Source organism: Phaethon lepturus, unplaced genomic scaffold (genome assembly GCF_000687285.1).
Source record: "Phaethon lepturus isolate BGI_N335 unplaced genomic scaffold, ASM68728v1 scaffold15750, whole genome shotgun sequence".
NCBI lineage: Eukaryota > Metazoa > Chordata > Aves > Phaethontiformes > Phaethontidae > Phaethon > Phaethon lepturus.
In genome coordinates this window covers 30,608-51,263 of record NW_010511308.1, presented here as the reverse complement: position 1 = coordinate 51,263, position 20,656 = coordinate 30,608, and the positions used below count along the sequence as shown (strand labels likewise).

General features: G+C 38.2%; 1 protein-coding gene across 1 annotated transcript in view; it reads right to left on the bottom strand.

Moving 5' to 3' along the window:
- Nucleotides 1–11,361: 11,361 nt before the first annotated feature.
- The window catches only part of LOC104618052 (receptor-type tyrosine-protein phosphatase epsilon), a 29,901-nt gene continuing 20,606 nt past the window's right edge, over nt 11,362–20,656 (bottom strand). Inside the window, exons 15-18 of the mRNA XM_010283553.1 lie at nt 20,529–20,654; nt 18,556–18,716; nt 13,088–13,223; nt 11,362–11,629 (exon numbers count right to left, since the gene is read on the bottom strand). Of these exons, the coding sequence (XP_010281855.1) occupies nt 11,555–11,629; nt 13,088–13,223; nt 18,556–18,716; nt 20,529–20,654 (498 nt within the window). The 3' untranslated portion in view covers nt 11,362–11,554. The remainder of the gene's footprint in view (nt 11,630–13,087; nt 13,224–18,555; nt 18,717–20,528; nt 20,655–20,656) is intronic.

Sequence of the window (20,656 nt, the reverse complement as noted above, 5' to 3'; positions counted from 1 at the left end):
TCTTAACTAACGCCGGCTTGGCGGAAGGAGAAAAGTGTCGTTCAACTCACCAGAAGATGTTTTCGAAAAGACGCGCGACAACCCTCGATTGGTGGAAGGGTGGTCACGTGAACGCGCGGCAAACCCAATCGGAAGCGCGGAGGCGGTTTGATTTCAAATGGAGGCGCAGGCCTGGGGCACCGCCCCGGGAGCCGTTCCCCGCCTCAGCACGGCTCCTCCCGCCCGCGCTGCCGGTTTAAAACCCTTCTCCTCCCTCAGCCCTGCCAGCGGCCTTCCGCGGGGCGAGAGACCCCCGCACCGTTTCTTTTCAGCCTCTATGAGGGAGAGGGATTCAGAGGCGACTCGGCCGAGTCCCTAATATGCACCTTTTTAGCTACTAATGTTGCTTGAGTCTTGTAAGAACTCCTCAGGTCAGTACAAAAAGGTCCAGAACCAGTTTATATCCCTTCAGCTTAATTTAGGGTTTCTAAACTAATTTAAGCATCTGTGTCTGCTTTCTGTACTGGTCTTTTAGTAATTAGAGTAAAATATTTTTAACCATAAAACTAAGGGGCTTTAAAGAAGAAGAAAAAAAAGTGGGAGCCAGGATGGGAGGGAGAAAGCATCAGTGAAAATCAAACTAGCATTTTAATCAGCTATTTAGTTACCTTCATTCATCTACAAAAACTGATTCCCATCTCTGCTCCCTAGGAATCCATTACTATGACTTGAGTTTGAGAATCTGGAAGACAAACAATCAAGAATCAAGACAAACACATTTGTGCTGCTCTCTATTTGAAGACGGAAGGGAAAAAAAACCCAAAAGCCTAGCAAGTGACCAGAATTTAGTTCAGTCACACAAAGGTAGAAAGAGCTGTTCCTAGGCAAATCCAGTATCACTGTCCTCATCCTTGATCAAGCTTATATTTTTGATATTGCTATGATATGTTTGTATAAACTTAAAAACTAATCTCTGATCAATGAGATGGTCTCCAGGTATTGAAAAGGAGAAGAAACCCTTATTTGAAAATAGCCAAGGAGAGGAAGGTACTGTTGTGTCTTTTGAATATAATCTCAGATCAGAGACATTTTTCAGATTGGAAAGGCTCTTAACCACAGACAGCCCTCTCCAGAATACACATGATACCTCTATAAAATGCTTTTAAAAATTTGTGCAGAAAAATGCACATTATGCTGAGACTATGGAACTTCCATCATAAAGTTCAGTTCTTCCTGTAGTCTGAACATTTGCACCAGTGGTCTGAAATTACAACATACAGGCCCCAACCATGTCATTTTATTCTCTGGAGTCTCCTCTACGCGATGCACAATATTAAGTTTTAAAAGCAAGCTACCTATTTTCTTTCTCATTCTTTTTGATGTCCAAGGGAGTCATGAAAGCTTTTGGACTTCTAGTAAAGAGATGGGAAGGTGCTCTTTCCACCGCTGTGAAACAGTATAGGAAAGTGCTTAAAAAACAAGGGAACAGAAATTTGCCAGGCAGCACAGGAAGATTCAGGTGACTTAACACTCTTCCCCTCTCTGGTGGCCAATATTGAGGGGAACGGGGAGCAAGACTGTTCTTTGGCATCAGTTTGCTCAGACTGTCTGAAACCTCATTTTCAGTCTGTGGTTCCACAAAAATCTAAGCCAAGTCAACCTCTGTGTTGGAGAAGTAAATAGAAAAGAAATTTAAAATAAACACAGAAATTCTGAATAATATGGGGAAAAAAAAAAGGGGAGAACAATTTACTCTTACAGATTATATTTAAAATATACTCTGCATAAAATACATAAGTAAGTATGAATTTCTGATATTTTTCCCCTCTACTTCCTACCCACCAAACATTAACTGGTAACTAATACTTAAACCTGGTTGTTATCTTTTAAGATGACCACAGGAAAAACATCCTGAAGGAGCAGTGTGGGTTCCAGCTTGCACAGTACTTTTGATAAGCACCATATTATCAAAGACATATAAAGCTGAAACATTTCAATTCCCAGACTCCTTCAAAAAGCAAACCTTATTTTTACCACAACTAATTTAGAGCAAAGATGGCTCAATTTCTTTCTTTCTACCAACATCAGGCTTTTACAGTTCCCCCCTGCATGGCTGGGGAAACTCCAAGGGAAAACAGACACTTTGTTGAGTGATGCTTGGTATTTTTTTTATTTTTACAATACATATGCATTAGAGAGATATGGAATGTGGTGACCTTAATTCCAAGTTAAAAGTTCTATGCATGCATGGGTGGGGGAAAGAGATACAAAGGGAGAAAGGCCTTTTACAAGGTCTTTTGTGCTTCAAGGGATAAAATTCTACCCTTCAGATCTTTCACAAAGCAGAACTCCTTTTGATATTACTACTATTTTATTTAATTATCTAGTTTGCCTGAAACACTATTTTATGTGGTACGATCACTTTAGGGTTCTTTAGATGTGATACAGTTAGATGTAAGCAGCTTTTAAAATGTTTTTTTTTTTCCTTTGAATTAAAGTTACTCTGAAGTCTAGTCCATAAGCTTTGGTGGGGTTTTAATTTTGTTCAGCATATTAAGTCATGACCTTATTGTCATACCTTCAACTTGTCATGATAGCTCTTTGCTACTGGACAATCCTGTATTTAGATGTAAAGCACGCAGACAAAATCAGGGCTCTAATACTGGGTATCATTGCCAATAAACTGATATTAAAGTGAGATCCTTCCTGGGGGGTCTTTACAAGTCTATTTATACCTGAACAATTTATCTAAACCAACCAGTTTATATCAGTAAAACTCTCTAAAAGCCTCATTCATTACAGTCTCTACTAGCCCACATCTGATAAAACTGAGCTGGACAGCAAAACAGCAATTGTGCTGCTATCATTACATGGGCATTGTCATGTTGACAAGGGCTTTGGTGACATTACAAAAAAAACCCCAAATCTGCAGTATGCCAATAATTGTATATTCTGGTATGACAACGCTGTGGTTTATTAGCGCACTTACCGCACAGAAGCCTGTCACATCCTTTGTGATAAATGTCTCTGCGAACACAGCAATACTTAGAGGAAAAAGCAAATTATAATAAAGGTTTTAAGTGTGCTTTTAAATCTGTCTTCAAGAGCAGCAGTGCTCTTAAATAGCATATATACAAATATTTGCAAAAGTAGCTCTATAGGAGGGGAAAAAAGACATTTTCTTCAAGGTTTAAATTTTCTCTTGGGTTAATTTGTATCTGTGAACATTGAATTTACTAGGAGTACAAGCTGACAAATACATCTGCATACGTGTTGAAGTAAAACTTAACTTCCAAAAATGTGTTGAAAAATACTTTATTTTAAATCAGTCCTTGAATCTCCTTCCTAGTTCTTTAGACATTTTTAACTTACTCGACCGATCAACAGGTAACAGGAAAAAGCTACTTCACTGAGATCCATCAGTATGGATCTGTAAACCTTTTCAGGACATAATGATCAGGTTTATCAGTGGAAGATAGTGGCCCAATAATACAAAAAGGCCCCTAATCACTAAAGCATACTGGGGCTGGAGGGGCTGGAGTCTTGAGCCAAGAGCACAAGAAGGACAACAAAATAAAGAGAAGTAGAAAAATCAGCATCTTATTGCCCAAGTTTCGGTTAAAGCTTTTACTGGATTAGGGCTATACTAAGGTATATAGGTATCAGGTAAATAACACACTAAATTCAGGCAGCAACTTTAGTATTAGTGAAAGGCCATCACCACTAACCAGCTCACATTTTTAGAAAAGTTACCTTTGAATACACTCGTACTCTCTCAATGCAGCTGTAATTTGGCCAGTATATCCAGAAGACACAGCAGGCAAATGAACAGAGGCACAAGCTTCCAGAATTGCCAAAACTAAAAAAGTTCAGACAGAATTATACCTGGTAAGTGATGATTAAACTGCTAACTTCTAACAAAGAAGTGTTAATGTAGATGTGATTAGCATGAATTCAGTTGCACTGTCATCACAGGTAAGTTCTCAACTTAATTTATACTGTGCACTGAAAAAATGTGTACCTCAGGCTATTCACACTATGTAAAGCAAAGTCAGAGATTAGTAAATTATTGTATGATGAATCTCTGAAAATTTAATGTTTTGCAATAAGCGTCCTCTCCTAAAATGATCGTTTATTACACTGAGACACCCGAGACTGCCTGCACCCAAGATTTTTTTGAATGCATGTATTCATATGCAGAACCTAATTTTGACAAATTATTTTATGTGTGAGGAATCTGTCTAAGTTTATGAACAAATGGGATACGTTTTCCAAAATGGTTTCTATTGAAATTTAATAAATACTTTGAAATAATATATTTATTCTTGTTTTAAATGGTGAAAGAATACAGTGTAATGAACTACTGAGGGAAAGAAACTGCGAAAGATCAAACTTCCATATATGATGTGAAGCACTAATACCTTTAAGCAGACACTTGTGTATTTCGCAGAATTAAAGTTCATCTTGAAAACTAGCTTTCTATCAGGTTGTTTTCACATAAAGCCTTCAAAGCCATGAGACATGACTGGAAAGCAAACTACACAATGTTGTGGTGAAATTTATCATTTTTTAAAAGTAAATTAATACTATGTAGTCCATATCTGGGACTGGGCATGTCTTTCTTCTGTGTCTGTGTAACGGACTGGCCAATTACAAAGTTACAGAACTGGTCAGGCAATACATAAGTGTACTGCTGACCAAGCAATGTATCATGGACAACTCTGGACACTAAAACAGTGAAAACCCTCTAATCTGGGAACAAAATTCTTACTCCAGGAAATTTTGCCATTAAGTTCCAACAGATCACGTTTAATCCTGAAAGTGACTGTTAGAGCGACTTTGCACTGCCCATTCAGTCCTTTAGCACATCTGCTATTTGTCTAAGGGTTGGTGATTTATACACTTCTTTACGATGACCAGGGCAAGATTCCACTGTATCCAGTGAATCTCATCAACCTCTATGCAAGTATGCAGCACTCTAAGAAGGGAGGAGAGAGGAAAGCTATTCCATGTGCTGCTTCCTTGGAAACAGCTTGTACTTGATCCATAGGCTACCACATGGTTACCATATAAATCTCAACTAGAAGATACTCGTATAAAATTTTGAAGCAAAATAATATAAAAGCAAAAAAAAATTGTATCTTTCATAGAGACTAAGACAGTATTGGTGTCTGCAAGAAGACAGGAACATAATCTTCTCTTGCAGAGAACAGGACAGAGACAGCCCTCTGGCTGCTCAATTGCGGCCTGTTGTACCGAAGCATAAAAGATGAGGCCCACAGCCTATTCTGCTGCACCCTGTCTGCTGGTATGAGATCGCTGTCACCACGAACACAAACTGAGCTTCATCATCTGATACTATTGCAACTGTGCTAAATAATTACTTCTCAAGCTCTTCCAGACTGGTATAGTTTTGCTTTCTTTATGTCTACCCAACTGGCATAAAGTCACAACTTATATCTTCTGTTCAATGTTTATAAATAGTTTGAGTGTGACATTCAGGAAAACAGGGGAAGGATTTCTAATGCCATGGAAAGAGGTGAAAGAAAAAAATGATTATTCGTGACAAGAACTTCCTTGGCAAAGTCAACTTGCTTAGTAATTTACTAAATCTCCTACTCTGTGCAAAGTAGCACAGAAAATGTATAAAAGTCATTAGAAGAAAGCTCTTATTAAACTACCTAAATTACAACATAATCCTTTAATACCTAAGATGAAGAACGTTCACGGTGAAGTTCAATTGCTTGAAAAATTCTGACACGCAATGAATAATTTCTGTATTAAGGAAGGCATACCTTAGACTTGACATATATGCCCTATACAGAACAAACATATCTTTGATCTTGCTTAGTTTATATTGTTTAAATAACTTATTAAAATATTTCATGAATGGTTTACAATGAAAGTGTGTCTTTTCTAAAAGCTGAGTTTCTAAAAAGAACCATCTTCAGCATCACCAGATGTAAAATGCAAAAACCTGATAAAAAACCACAAGGTCTTTATGGTATTTCTTTGTAATGTTTAGAAGTAGGAAAAAAATTGCACATTCTCATTAGATGTGCCAAGAAAAATTAATCGCTGGAGAAGTGCACAATGATAAAATTTAGTTCTTGCATGTAATTAAATAAAATCTGTATATATAAACAAGATTGCAAAAGATACAACGGATACAGGAAGTGTGAAACCTGTGTTATTTCTATAGACCAGTGAAGTCTTATGATTCTTCTGTTCGTTACAGATTTGTCATTAAAATGGGACATAGTAGAGAACAGAGGGCATCTGTTGTGAGAAGAACACTTCCACTCACTGGATCTTAACTACACTGTCACCTTCTCACTTCTCATTTTTACGGGACATTAGAGGCAAATATGGAAATTTAATTATCAATACAGTATCTAAACAGCTGTAAGTTAGCTGCTTTATGGTGCTGAGGACCAAGTGATTCCAAGTCCTTTCTACAACTTTGGATTTGTTGTTAATAAAAACACTATGACTGGCTGTATGTTAGCAAAGATGCTTTTTATTGTTGATCTTTAATACAGAAACAGACCAACAGATGCCCACCAAGATGAACACAGGGAGAAAGTTGTCTCATACTTTGTAATCCCTGTAATTAGTTTGAATAATCTAAAAGTGGTAATTCTACTATACTGCTACACAGAACCTTATTATACTAGAAATTGAGCAGATCTTTAGTAATCAAGTTATGATTATCAATAATTATTTAAATCACCCAATGATGAATTAATAACTGATTAATACTTGAGATTCTTCTATTTTCTAACACTTCCACTCACTGGATCTTAACTACACTGTCACCTTCTCACTTCTCATTTTTACGGGACATTAGAGGCAAATATGGAAATTTAATTATCAATACAGTATCTAAACAGCTGTAAGTTAGCTGCTTTATGGTGCTGAGGACCAAGTGATTCCAAGTCCTTTCTACAACTTTGGATTTGTTTTACTATTTTCTGAAACCACACAAAGGCATCTGTCTGTTCTTAAAGTTAACTTTCAGTGGGCTCACAAGCTGTGCATCTTGGTATGTGCTAAGAGTGTACAATCCAAGCACACAAAATGTTTTATCAGCTCATCTGGAATTATTAAAAAAAAAAAAGCTCTTAAATGTAATGAAAAAGATTACTCTTAACTTGGTAGTATTTAGTGTCACAGTAAGAAACAGCAATATCTTCCTGAACACTAATTTCCTAAAGGCTCTGTATCAGTGTGGTATATCCCTGTATTTAAAACTCTGCAGGCAAATTCTTGATTAGTAAATCTATCTTTTTGATGAAGCAAAGACATCTCTTTGGGATGAACATGCGTGCTCTCTTGAGAGAGCAATACTTAAGTTACTACTGGCAAACGCATTGCTACAGTTATTCCTGGGTGGTTCAATTTGTGTTGAAAGCTGCGGGATTACTAAATGCAAACACTTAAACATTAGAGCAGTGGACAAGAAAAACATGCAAACTAAAAGTTCTTCCAAACAAGTTTGGAAAAAATCTTCAGAAAATGATCTACCCTGTAAAAGGTACCTCCCAAATGTTAGGTGTCAGTGTGCCAGATGAAACAGGGCTAAAGGGTCAAACGCATGAATGTTGCTTCATTAAATCATACTTGAAGAATAAATCTTACTGCTATTTAGCTTGACATTAGGATTGTAATCTTTCGGCGTATTACTCCTGGTTTACATGATCTCCCCTGACGCCTGTTACAACAGTGGGCCATCCTGATTGTTTTTGGCACGATGTCCCATTCAAAGCCTGTTGAAATCAATGAAGGAATGGCTGTTAACTAGAGCAGGCTTTCAATTAATGATGGGTGACAGCTGAAAGTTAAGGTGCTATTTTTATCTCAGTATGATACTGTAGTGTACCACAGTACCATTAAGACATACCCAGAGAAGAACAGAAAGGTCTCATATGCTGTGAGCAAGCTCTCTCCCTTCTCACCAACCTTCCCATTTTCTGAAATCCCTCAGGGACCGAAACCCGCTCCTACCTCCCACTGTGTGGCCTGCAATGCAAAACGGCGCTGGGCTTGAGCACAGGGCCATCCTGCCAGGTGCTGTACCGGAGGAGTAACAGCTGGTGAGGTACTGCAGGCTCAGACTTTGCACCATCACACGTATAGTCATGAGGAAAACCTGCAATGGGACGAGTCATCTCAAAGCTCTATAGTGTGTACAGTTTGGGAAGACCTGGCCTTTCGATTACTGTCATGAGTTTATCTGCGCTTTACATGCACAATGCTTCAGTTCCGACACGAATCCCAATATTACTTCCAAATAGCTGCAGATAAGTCCTGAAAAATTATTTATCTAGATAATGGATTTCAACTCCTTTAGAACACTTAATTTAAATGAACACACAGTACAGGAATGAAATTAAAAGATTTAAAGAAAGTAATACAGTTTGAGAATAAAAATGAAGCTTTGTTCTTGCATCGGAATGTATTAGATCTTGCAATTTGCATATACAAATAATTCAGCAACATTCACCGGCATTAAAAACACAGCAAGATCAAATTATAAATGTAATAAAAGAAAATAATAGTAGCTGAAACTGTATAATACAGACATATATTATAAAGATTTGACAAATTAAATACAATTTGGTTATACAGAAAAGTTTCAACAACTTTACATTAAAAATGGTACTAAGGAAATGAAAACATTTCAAAATACTGAACACAGGTGGTCAGGCTCATTTTAAAAGTTTAAAAAACTGATACATAAAAATACCCTAAAAAACACTGGTAATTACAGTATGCATTCTTCATTAAGGCCCAATTCAGCAAAGCACTTAAGGGATTGCTTCAGGAACAAAGGACCTATGGTACTTAAATGTTTTGTGGAATAGAGATGTCATAAAGCAAATGCTTAAATGCTTAGGTGAACTGGAACCTATGTTAACACGTGAAAAGACAGTGAAGTCACATAGTGACCAAAACCATATACAGATCAGAATGTACAACTTCTAATCAACTATTTGGCATTTTAAAGTAATTCCATGCAACACGGGAGAATTTTAAAGGAAAATTCTTATCTATCGATACCAAGACACAGCTCCCCAGTTACTAGGCTGCTGCAAGGAGCAGTCTACTGACTATACACAAGAACTGGAAAGCAAAGCTTTTCAAGTTATAAAAAGTCATTATGTAGCTATATTTGTGACTTCTGCAATGTAGGTATTTCTGTTTCCTCCTAGATATCTTAATATAGTTAGCAACTAAAATCTGAGTACCCACTTAGTATTTCATGTTTCCGCTCAACTCCGTCCCCCTACCTGCTGTAACTACGACGAGCTGCCTGCGCCCTGAGGAACGATCCTCGTAGTAAAGCCCGCGGGTAGGCGGAGTTCTGCCGCAGCTCCTGCCGCCGTCAGCGGGCCATGGGTCCCCGCTAACATCACACCCCTCTGCCATTGAGCTCAAGGGTTTTGCTTCACATGGCAACTCTTAACCCAAGCTTTTATTTAAGGGACCCAAAAGGCTGTCCAACAGACAAATTATTTTTCCATTGTAGGCTAAATGTTTGGAAAGATCCAGACATTGGGATCTACTAGGACTATAAAACATGCTGCTTTGGAAAATGGTGGGAATTTCTTTGCATTATTTTTTGCTGTCATCATTTAACCTCTCTGAGTCTCCCTGTGCTACAAATGATCATACTGAAAACCTCACTGTATTCATTTCAATAGCGAATTTATTTGATGGCTTTTGAAAATTTGATAAGATTTTAGCATGCGGTAGTAATGTAAAATTACTTAGCATTCGTTTTTGTTCCTCAACTCCATCTGCAGCTCGAGTGCATCTTCTCACAGCAACTCACAACAAAGGTTTAGTCTTTAAACAATCTTTAAGTGCATAATTTGCTGTACAAATAAATACAGAAGTGCATTGATGGGAAGACAAGAAGCGGTCAACGGCAGCGTTCAGAACAGTGTGCTTAGACATTTCTAAACTGCACTTTTTCCATTCAGTATGACATGAAAGGAGAGGTACGAACACCTTCCCGTTTCCTTGCATTGTTACAGAGAATAATGTTATTCGCTATCAGAAATGAAAAATGGTCATGTGATAAAATAGTGCAACAATTGAAATGATTAGCGCAAGTTGCTTATTTTAAATAAGGCTTTTATGTTTGCATTGAAAAAACCCAACCAACTGGACAAGACAGAACTATTGCATATTAGTTATGTAATTAAAGTACATATTCGCATACTTTGTGCTCATTAATTCATAGGTGCATTTTAAAGAGTGGAAAAGATATACTTCTAAATTATTCAACATTCGGATGCCCTGTGATTTTTGGATTTTCTAACTCCCCCCAAGCATATCCTGTTCAGGGCTATGATAAAGACTTTTAAACTTTATTTCACCAATTATATTATCAGTAGTTACTTTCATTAAAAATATATCTATATACACAATCATATATGCCTTTCAGATAAAGGAAACATTCCTTTTTTGATTATACATACGGGAGGGTAAAAACATAGAGGAGCTTTTTGCTACAATGCTTCACGTTGCTAGCATGACACTATTAATCAAGTGTTTTTTCAAAATCTTAGCAAATACTGTTAATTATTCTGTTGAGTCTAATCAGAGAATAAGAGTTCATCTCTTTCGCATTTTCTCAAAGTGGGAAATCATGCACGTGTATACAGAGCAGCTTTATATCCATTTCTGACAATGGCTATAGAGCTCCTTCAAGTAGACAAGTTCAGGTGCTGCAAAATATACTCTTCTGATATGTAAAATATTTTCAAAACAGTGGTAAACTGACATTACTGTTTTTCTAAATTGATTTAAGCTGGTGTAATATTTAGGAAAGAACAAAACAAATGGATTTTGAAAGCTGTATTAAATCAAAAATTCAAATCTGTTACCTATACTGATTATATCGTATTGACAGTAAGACTAAAAATAGAACTGCCATCAACCTGGAGGTTCTTAAAAACGGACCTTAAAAGCAGTTCAGTTTTTCAGTTGGACTGTACATTATTACACCCAAAGGGCCATATTCTGAAACCTTTATCATTAATAGCACTTCACTCGAACTGTCTCTGCCTTCAACGAGACTAGTTGTGAAATAAATTACAAGTAAGCCTGAGCAGGTTTTCAGAACATGTCCCCAAATAAATGTCTATTTTCATAGTGAAGAAAGGTTTACGGCCAAGTCATGTTTAGTTTAAACATATGTACCACAATTCACGTTTTTTTGGTATGAAATGTAAATCACCTGGGTAAAGTTTCAAGAATTGGGAGATAACGTTACTGATAAATATTTATAAGTGGAAAAATTCAAAGAAATAGACCCTTAAGAATTACTGTTCTTTAGAATAAAGATTTCTATACCATCTTATAGTGATATACTGTATATGAACATTATACTTCTCTTTAGAAGGTATTTATATTTAAGAAATAACTTTATACAGCAAATGCAACTTTTAGAACAAACATAAGGTCATATTTACAGTAAAGTCAACAATCAAGATGACATGGAATAAATTAACAGAATATACAACTATTTATACAGACAAATTAAAAAATAAGGCAGGAATTTTCATTTGAAATTAGCATAATCAGAAAATATATCGATGAAATCTTGTACCACTCTGTAGCAGAATTCATACTGTTCCTGAAAAACAATAAAAAGGTATCAAAATGTGCTTCGGTTGCATCGTACGATTACATTGGAGAAAATCACACCTGTGCAAATCCTAGTGATAAATGCAACGCTTTCTAACTGGGACCATTGCTTGGACCAGTAGCTGAGGACTGGTCTGTTCTGATTTTTATTTACGTGCTTAATTTTAAAAATAAAAGCAACGGTGCCTTGCTCTTTTGTCAAATACAGGCTCACTGTTGCTTGTCAGTTAAAATGGTTTCTTTAAGCTTTCTAGGTGATAGTCCTTCAAATGAATGAATTCTCAGGCCCGTCTTCTCATTTAAATTGCGCAGCTCACTGTCACCCAGCTCACGCTAAAGCAGGTAACTCCTCCTCTGCCTTCCCCAGGGGGCCTGGCTGTTTAACTTTGGGCTCCATCTTCCCAGCTTTACAGCAGAAACTAAGTGACAATGTAACTTTAAACATACACAACGTAAAAAACCTCCCGAGTTCATTTTTCTGAAATGGAGTTCCCCTTGCAAAGGCTGTCTGTTCAGCCGCTGCCGGCGATAGCCTGCTGGCTAGTCCTCTGCATCCTAAAGATGGGACACATCCTGATCTTCCAGGCATGCCGATTTGCCTTCAACATGATTTGCTGGATTAGAAAATCTGTAACACCACCGACAGTAAATGGAACTGGCATCTGAATTCGCTCATGCTGGAAAGCAGAGTTTAGCAGAAGCCTTTCCGCAGGCTCAGCTGGGACTATCTGTAGCAATTACACCCCTAACTAACATTATTAAACCACAGAGCCAGAACCCCAAAAGAAATATTTCATCCCTGTCTCAGCGTGACTGTGGATAATCCAATTCCACTTCTTCAACCCCTTTCTTCCTATCTGTAGTATGGAGAAAGCACCTGCCTAAAAAAGGTGTCTTGAGATAAATTGTCTCTAAAGACGTTTCAAATCACGGAATGGATGCTGCTATCAAAATACAAAATATCAGCATTTTTATATATTTTCCAAAAAATAAGTCTCAAAAAAAAAACTTTGTCATGTTTATTAATAGGGAGAAGTGTCCGGACCTAGCTTCACATATTACTTGTGGATGACTTTAAAGAAATCAAAGATATTTCTCCCTTTCAGTGATCAACGGCAAGCCAGTTTAAGCCCAGACACTGTAAGGTAAGAAAGAACAACTGATACATAGCTTAAAAGGCATTTACTTCATATGTTTTGTCACCTGCAACACTCAAAGGATTTTGGTTTAACTGTCTCCAGTTCCTAAAAGACACGGAATGTTTAGCCAAGTTGTATTTTTAGAAAAAAAATCTGTAAAAACACAGATTTACTATAAAACCTTGTACATACACAGCCATCATACGTAATTTATTTCAACCTGCAAAAAAAATCCTTTGTTCTCCTCCCACAAGAATATTTACAAACATACATCCTTTGACAAAGATACGGATTGTTAAATATCATACCAGTGTTTGCACCATATGTGGCCTTTGCAGTCTTAAGCTCTTCACAGCTTGAAACACATCTAAGAGCCCTTCAGCCTTCACTCGCTCCAGAATATTGCTGAGTGCTATGAACGTACCTGTTCTTCCAGCGCCAGCACTGCAACGTAAACATATTTGCTTGACATACAGTAGGATAAAAATGTTGAAAGAGAAGGAATAGTGATACAGACGAGCCAAATACTGTTAGCCAACTTCTACTCATTTTTTTTGTGCTTAGTTTGTCACCTCGGCTATGCTACAGGGGAGCTGGAATTAACGGAGTTAACTGGGAGCCGGGCTGGAACCCGTGAAGGTTCGTTCCTGACAGCTTCTGTGCGACGGTGGGAGACCCTGAGCTGGCTGCGGCAGCACGTGCTCACCCCCAGCCAAAGCTCGAGACTCCGCCAATGAGCTGGCAAAGCTGCTTACTCAAACCCGCATCCGTCTTCAGCAGAGATAGCTTCTGGTGCTCCCACACTCTGCTTTCGGTTTTACTTTTGATGGGGCAGAACGCAGCCGTTAGACTTCCAACTGCAAAATGTGGTTACAAGGCGAAGCAGCGCTGTGCGATCGAACCCACATTTTGCTGTTAGGTTGTGAATTATACTAATGCGCAGTGGACAGAGATGAAAGAAGAAGTTATTATTGTTTTATTATCATTATTACTATTCCAAAGCAATTTGATGGAAAATGTAATGATTTTAATGACTTACAATCTAAGCCGTTTCTTAAACAGATGTATTAATGTAAGTACAAACTAAAGCAAGACTACATATGAGGCTATAGTACATATAAGAAACTAAAATCAACTGTTCTGCCTCTATCTTGACTACAATAAGCAACTACTGTACTCCAAAGTAACTGTGGTTTCTTTTGTTGCAGTATGTTTGACTCAGTATATTTTGTCCTTACATCTGTTTCAGATCACGATTCCATGGAACCAAAATATATTCCAGGAGCTGCCATCTGATTTGTTATGCCTAACTCTAGAGCCCAAAAAAATTAGTTTTTAAAAAGATTGCTTGCTTTCTCCTAATCACACTAATTAAAGACTATTTGACACCAACAAAACAGTGCCTGTGCACTGGAATGCTAATAGCTTTGATAGGGAAGAGTTACTAAAAACAGGTTGGGATTGGGAAATTGGCAGTCAGCGGTAAGATGGAGTGGAAGGTTCACTGGATTACCGAATAAGCGTAATCACAAAATACTTTACTAAATTTAACATTTTCCAGGTGTTTTAACCATAAAATTGGTGAATTGTAATCATGTGTCATTGCTACTACCTTATTTCCATCAAACACAAAAAAATCTGATAAGCACAAGCCTTATGAAAAGATTAAGTGCAAATGCCCGTATCCTCAGCCGGATACATTAAACACCTCACTGGAGGAAAAAAGAACAGGTACAATGTATTAGATGTGTTATTTCCTTCAGACAATTACTTTTATCAGATTAAAGACAAATACAAAATCTAAAAGGGTTCAGATTTATTTGTAATTAGCTAATCTCTGGTAGCCATCTGTGGTTTCTAGAGTAACCCGTGAGCGATGCACTATTGAACAGGTCTACAACTATCAAAAGATGAGGACATGAAGATATAAAGTAAACCTGTACACACGCATATATCACACACGTTGCTTATTCATTTATGCCGAGAAGAGGCAGATGTGCATTGCTGTGCACCCCGTGTTTAACGCTCCCTGTGCTAGGCTCACTCTCTTTTCTTCTGAAAACACGCTTTTAGCAAAACCTTAAAGCCCATACAAGCTTGGTTGGTTTTTTTTTTATTAATTTAAGAATTTTTAGTAGAGATGCATGAAAATCTAAACTGCATTTGAAATGCAGGAGAAAAATATGTATTGTCTCATGGGAACACAGCACTACTCTTTGCATACTCACTTCTCTTTCTGCAATTCCCTTAAAAAAAGAGTTAAGAAAGGTAACTTTTAAATTTGACACAAAGTTCATTTCCTGAGACTAAGCTCAAAGGCAAAGGACATGCAGAACGGGCGAAGACCAGCCAAAAGGCAGAAGTAAGGTGTCTCTAAAAAACACAGCAGTCTTGCATAGTTTATTAGTGTGGAAAGGAGATGGTGAAGATGCAGAAAGCTTAGGCAGCCTTGAACTAAAGAGAAGGCAGCTGCAGACACGCCGGCAGAGGAGGGAGTTACGATTTAGAACAGATTGGCTTTGCATTCAGTTGGCAACCTAGTCAGCAAAACCCTTTTAAACTATTTAGGGTTATGTCTTGATTCTACTTAAGAATTATCTTTCTTAGCAGCTCCTTAAACTGTTTGTAAATAGTTGGAAAAAAATGAACAGAAATTTTCACAAGTTCAGTGAACACTCTGGAAAATCAGTCTGAGACTTGAAATGTGTTTACTTATTCATAAAGTTACATTCATTTATATTTGAAGACCCCAGTATGACTTCACAAAGAAGTTCAAGTAACTCAAAAGCTGTGATGTACAGGCTGTCCAAGTAGGGACAGGAGAGAATTCTCAATGCTAAAAATCCTAGAATACATTGTGTGGTTTGTGTTTTATTTTCCTGTTTAATCCATTTCAAAAGGATTGCAGTAGATTTTAAAAAAAATCTATGAAAAATGCATGCCAAATGATTAAGCTAAGGCTTCAGAGAGGCTGCAGGTCTAAAAGTTTGAAAAATATATACCTCAGATTGATATGCATAAATGCATAAGAACTAAGACATTAGTTTTTATCTCTTATTTTACTGGAAAAAACTCCTTGATATTTTACCCACTTCAATTATCATTCAGATTTTTAACCCCCTAGCATTTCAAAAGAAGTCGCTGTTAAAATTTGTCAAATTGCAGAATTGAACACAAAATGTCATCACCACCACTGAGTGCAGCCACTATGGAGGGGGGGGGGAAACCCACAGTCTCCTAAAGAAAATGTAGGAAAACGGTGAAGAGCAAAACACTTTTGAAGCAAGGAGGAGAAAGTCTGAGCAATGAATATGCATTGGTACAAGATCGTGTCCCAAAAGACCAACAAACCCACGTCCTGGCTCAAGCTCCCAGGATCTCTTTGCTTCAACAGTGCATGAACAATACAGGTGACACTGCAGACAGCCAAACACAAACCATAGTTCTCAGAGACTGAGACAGGACCTCTGAAACTCAAATCAGAGCAAAAGAAAAGTCAGTGTACTCTGCAGAGAACAGCTGTTAATATGCCCATTCCTATTTCTAACTCCAGTAGCAAGCAGACAGGTTCTTCTATCAAAATACTCCCCAACGGTCTGTGAGTCTACTTCCCTGTAGATAATGCTACAAGAACAATTTCAGTGTCACAAAAATCAATATAGTATTTTTTTTTTCAGAAGAAAATAATACTCAGTTAATAATGCAAAACCAGATGGATACTCTCCAAAATGCAGGAAAAATCCAGAAGCAGCACCATATTATCTAGCTCACTGACAGAAGGTTGGAGCAGCTTATCCATGCAGTAGTCAGTCATAGGGGGTTCTCTATCACAGGGTAGGTGCCGAGCATTTCTCAGTAGTGGGATCACAGACAGGTAGAGAAAATATCACAATTAATATAACACACGTTGTTAGATATAAAGATGTCAGGAGCTGACCTCCATGTATTGCTAGATGACAACCAATGGTCCAGCAAAACCAGTTTACCTTGCCCAAGAGATTTAAAAGGCCAGTATTTAGCAAGAATTAAATAATGGATTTTCAGGGTAATCAGAGACAACACAGCGATTGTTTTTTATGTTGTGGTGGAGCCTGCGAGCTTCAATCAGAAGAGAGACTCTTCTGCACAAGGTCTTATGTGAACACGCTACAGAGGGACGTGGCCTCTGAAAACATTCATGCTGGGTAAGAGCAGCTGGGAGTCAGTCAGTGCATCTCCCAGAATAGGCTGGAGCAGTCCACAGCAGTAGAGGTTCATGTCATAGAATCACAGAATCATTAAGGTTGGAAAAGACTTTCAAGATCATCAAGCCAACCGTCAACCCAACACCACCATGTCCCCTAAACCATGTCCTGAAGTGCCACATCTACACGTTTTTTGAACACCTCCAGTGATGGTGACTCCACCACCTCCCTGGGCAGCCTGTTCCAATGCCTGACCACTCTCTCCATAAAGACATTTTTCCCAATATCCAGTCTAAACCTTCCCTGGCGCAACTTGAGGCCATTTCCTCTCGTCCTATCGCTGGTTACTTGGGAGAAGAGACCAACCCCCACCTCACCACAACCCCCTTTCAGGTAGTTGTAGAGAGCGATGAGGGCTCCCCTCAGCCTCCTCTTCAGACTGAACACCCCCAGTTCCCTCAGCCGCTCCTCATCAGACTTGTGCTCCAGACCCCTCACCAGCTCCGTTGCCCTTCTCTGGACACGCTCCAGCACCTCAGTGTCCTTCTTGGAGTGAGGGGCCCAAAACTGAACACAGTATTTGAGGTGTGGCGTCAAAGGGTGACCTCTTGAGGTTAATAGCTTCTTATTTAAAAAGAAAAAAGAAAACATAGGAACTTCTCTTCTAGGGGCTCTGAAGCCCTGCTGACCCTGTCCCTGTGAGCTTGACTTTATATTGACCAGAAAACAGAAAAGACTTAATTGATTTATAACATTTAAAATATTTTAAAAGCAAGGTAAGATTTCTGAATTAGGAAAAGGCAGAGTACTAGTTTTATTACTTTTTTTTTTTTAAATCAGAGATGTCATACAGAAAGAGAAAAGACAAGTTTAAAAGACTGATAAAAAACCCACACTCTAAAAAATATCATTTGAAAAAACAGAGGAAAAGCCCAATGTATACCTTTTAAAAAGAAAAAATAAAAAAGATGCTGCAATAAAAATTTACAATGAAAAAAAAAAACCCCACCACAAAGTGAAAATCTGGCACAGGACAAAGATAAATTCTCATTATCATGTCTCAAGTCATACACAAGCTACCTCTTAGCTTTAATGTAAACATTGTTTTCTCTGTCCTCCCACCACTCATATCTGCTTTCAAGGACAGGAGTACATTTTGCCTTCCGCTTAGATTAGGGATGTATTTTATTCTCCTGATAGTCTGTAAAAAACCAGAAGCTTTTTGAGCACTATTATATCGGTGGGGTGTATTACACACCACTACGATAAACCTACAGCTTTACTTTCCTAATCACAGTGTTTCACAAAACTCAGCTGCAAGACTACAATAACACAAGTTAATAATGCACTCGCTTAATTCCAGCCATTAAGGATACCTTAATGGTATCCACGTTGCTAATTCAGCAAAAGACAAATCCTTTATATAATCCTACATTTTCTTTTTGCCTATCTTTTTCTTGTAGTTCTTTATTTATTCTTTTAAAGGATGCAGTCTACTCCCTCACGAAGGAAAGCTGCTGTAGCAGCAACCAGACTGGAGAAAAAGCCAGCCGGTTCCTTAGCTAATGGTGGGAAGAAGAGGCGAGTCTTACCTGCAGTGCACCGTAATCGGGTGATTGCCTGTTTGCTGCTGCTGCTTTTGGACAGCTGCAATCAGGTCGATCATCCCTTTTCCTTCTGCAGGAATCCCGATTTCTGGCCACCCATGGAAATGGAACTGCCGAACAAGCCTGCTTTGTTTCTCCTGGTTACCCTGCGTGCAGGAAACCAACAGATTTATCCAGTTGTTACTTCAAAATGGAAACACACTTCTCACCTTAAATATTCATAGCATCAATTTTGTGTGGAGGGGGCTATTTGCAACCTTTGCAAGGTCCAAAATATATTGGTCATGCAGACCTGATAGTTTCTAAATTCCCCATTTACTATGCTGATAATTTACCCCTAGAATTTTCCTTTGATTTGCACAGCTGCTTCACCTGGGTAGTACTAAGGAGACACTTAAAGATTACTCATCCTGAGTACCAATGGTCGAAAGCTTTCATCATGCACAGGCCAAATCCAAAGTGTCATTAAAACAACCCAATAATTCATGAAATGCACTCATTTTTGCACAACGCTACCTGCTACCTCGAAACTTAACAATTATTTGCCTTGTCTTTATGCTCGCTGATTAAAAGCACACTAAAAGTTCAAACAGGTATTGATATCATGCTAAGGCAGTTAGCTCCAGCCAGGTTTGGATGCACAAAAGCTCTTCATTTTAACTACCCTGAAATTTTTGCTTGCTCTTTCCCATGACGCATTATCGTAGCATATGGATGCAGCATTAATATTCTGGCTATTTTATTGCATATCATCAACTCTTGCAAGCCACAGGGAGTTGAAAACACTAGGTCTCTGCTGATGCTAGGTGCTTTCAACGTGTCCACTAGAGGGGACACCTGGTGAATGAGTTTGATGGAAAGTCTCAGGACCCTGTTTTGTATTGGAAGCCTGGAAGCTTCACTATTATGAGGAAAAAAGCTTGGTCAATCCTCTTTCCTCCCAGCTCTGCGGGAGATCTTTTAACATAACACTGCTTCAAATATCATCAATGTGGTCTAGCTGGACTCAGGCACAACACAGAAGTTGCTCAGATTTCTTAGATGTGCCACAGCAAACACTCGTAAAGACGCTGGATTGTAGTGCAAGAACGTTGCTGTTTGGGTATTACCTAAAACGCTGTTACTCGAGTTTTAAATACTTTCCAACGTGACAGACGTCAACACATTGACCAGGGCGCTCTGCTTTGTGAAGCACGGTCTGTATTCACGCCTAATCCACCACTCTCCTCCTTAAGGAAATACAGCCTACTTTAAAGTCCTTTTGCTTTGCATGTGCCAACTATTTAAGTGCATAAATTACATGCAATGCAATAAGTAGTTAAATGAATTACATTCTTAACGGCAAGTAATTCACAGAACCACAGAATCATTAAGGTTGGAAAAGACCTTTAAGTGGTGAGAAGTAAAAGACCACCGTGCCCACTAAACCATGTCCTGAAGATTTTTCTTTTTGTTGTTTTTCAAAAGGAGCAATACAAATCAGATCCTAAAGAAATGATGCTGTCAGTGAAGAGATGCATGCCCAAAAGATCAAAATCAGGTTCTAAGTGCCTGTAGCAGAGCAACAGGGAAGAGGAAGAGCTGGTAGGCAGAGGCGAGTACATGTGCTGTTAACACGCTTCATAAGATTCAAAAATACTGAATCAAATACTCTTTCATAGAAATGTGGGAGATGGGAGAAAATACAAGAATAAGAGCAACAACAACAGCACATTAAAAACCCAAAAACTAAAACCTCACACCCCACTTTGATCAAGGACGTGTTTTACTGACCAGTATTTTCATACGGCTTTATGCAAAAACGTTTCATATAAGCTTCCTCTTGACTTATACACTGCGGAATGATTAACCAACCACCTTCACCTTTAGATAGGAATTCCAGCATTTAAGTTACATAATCAGATTTGTAAATGCCTTCAAATGCAAAATAAACCCCTCATGTACTTTAAAAACATTACCTGATTGTATGTAACTATGAAGTCCCTTACACTTATGGCATCTAACAGACTGTCATTCTTTATTTCTACGGTTATCTCTCCGTGAGTTACAGAGCCCTCTGATGGCCAGTACTGGCAGCATTTTTCCT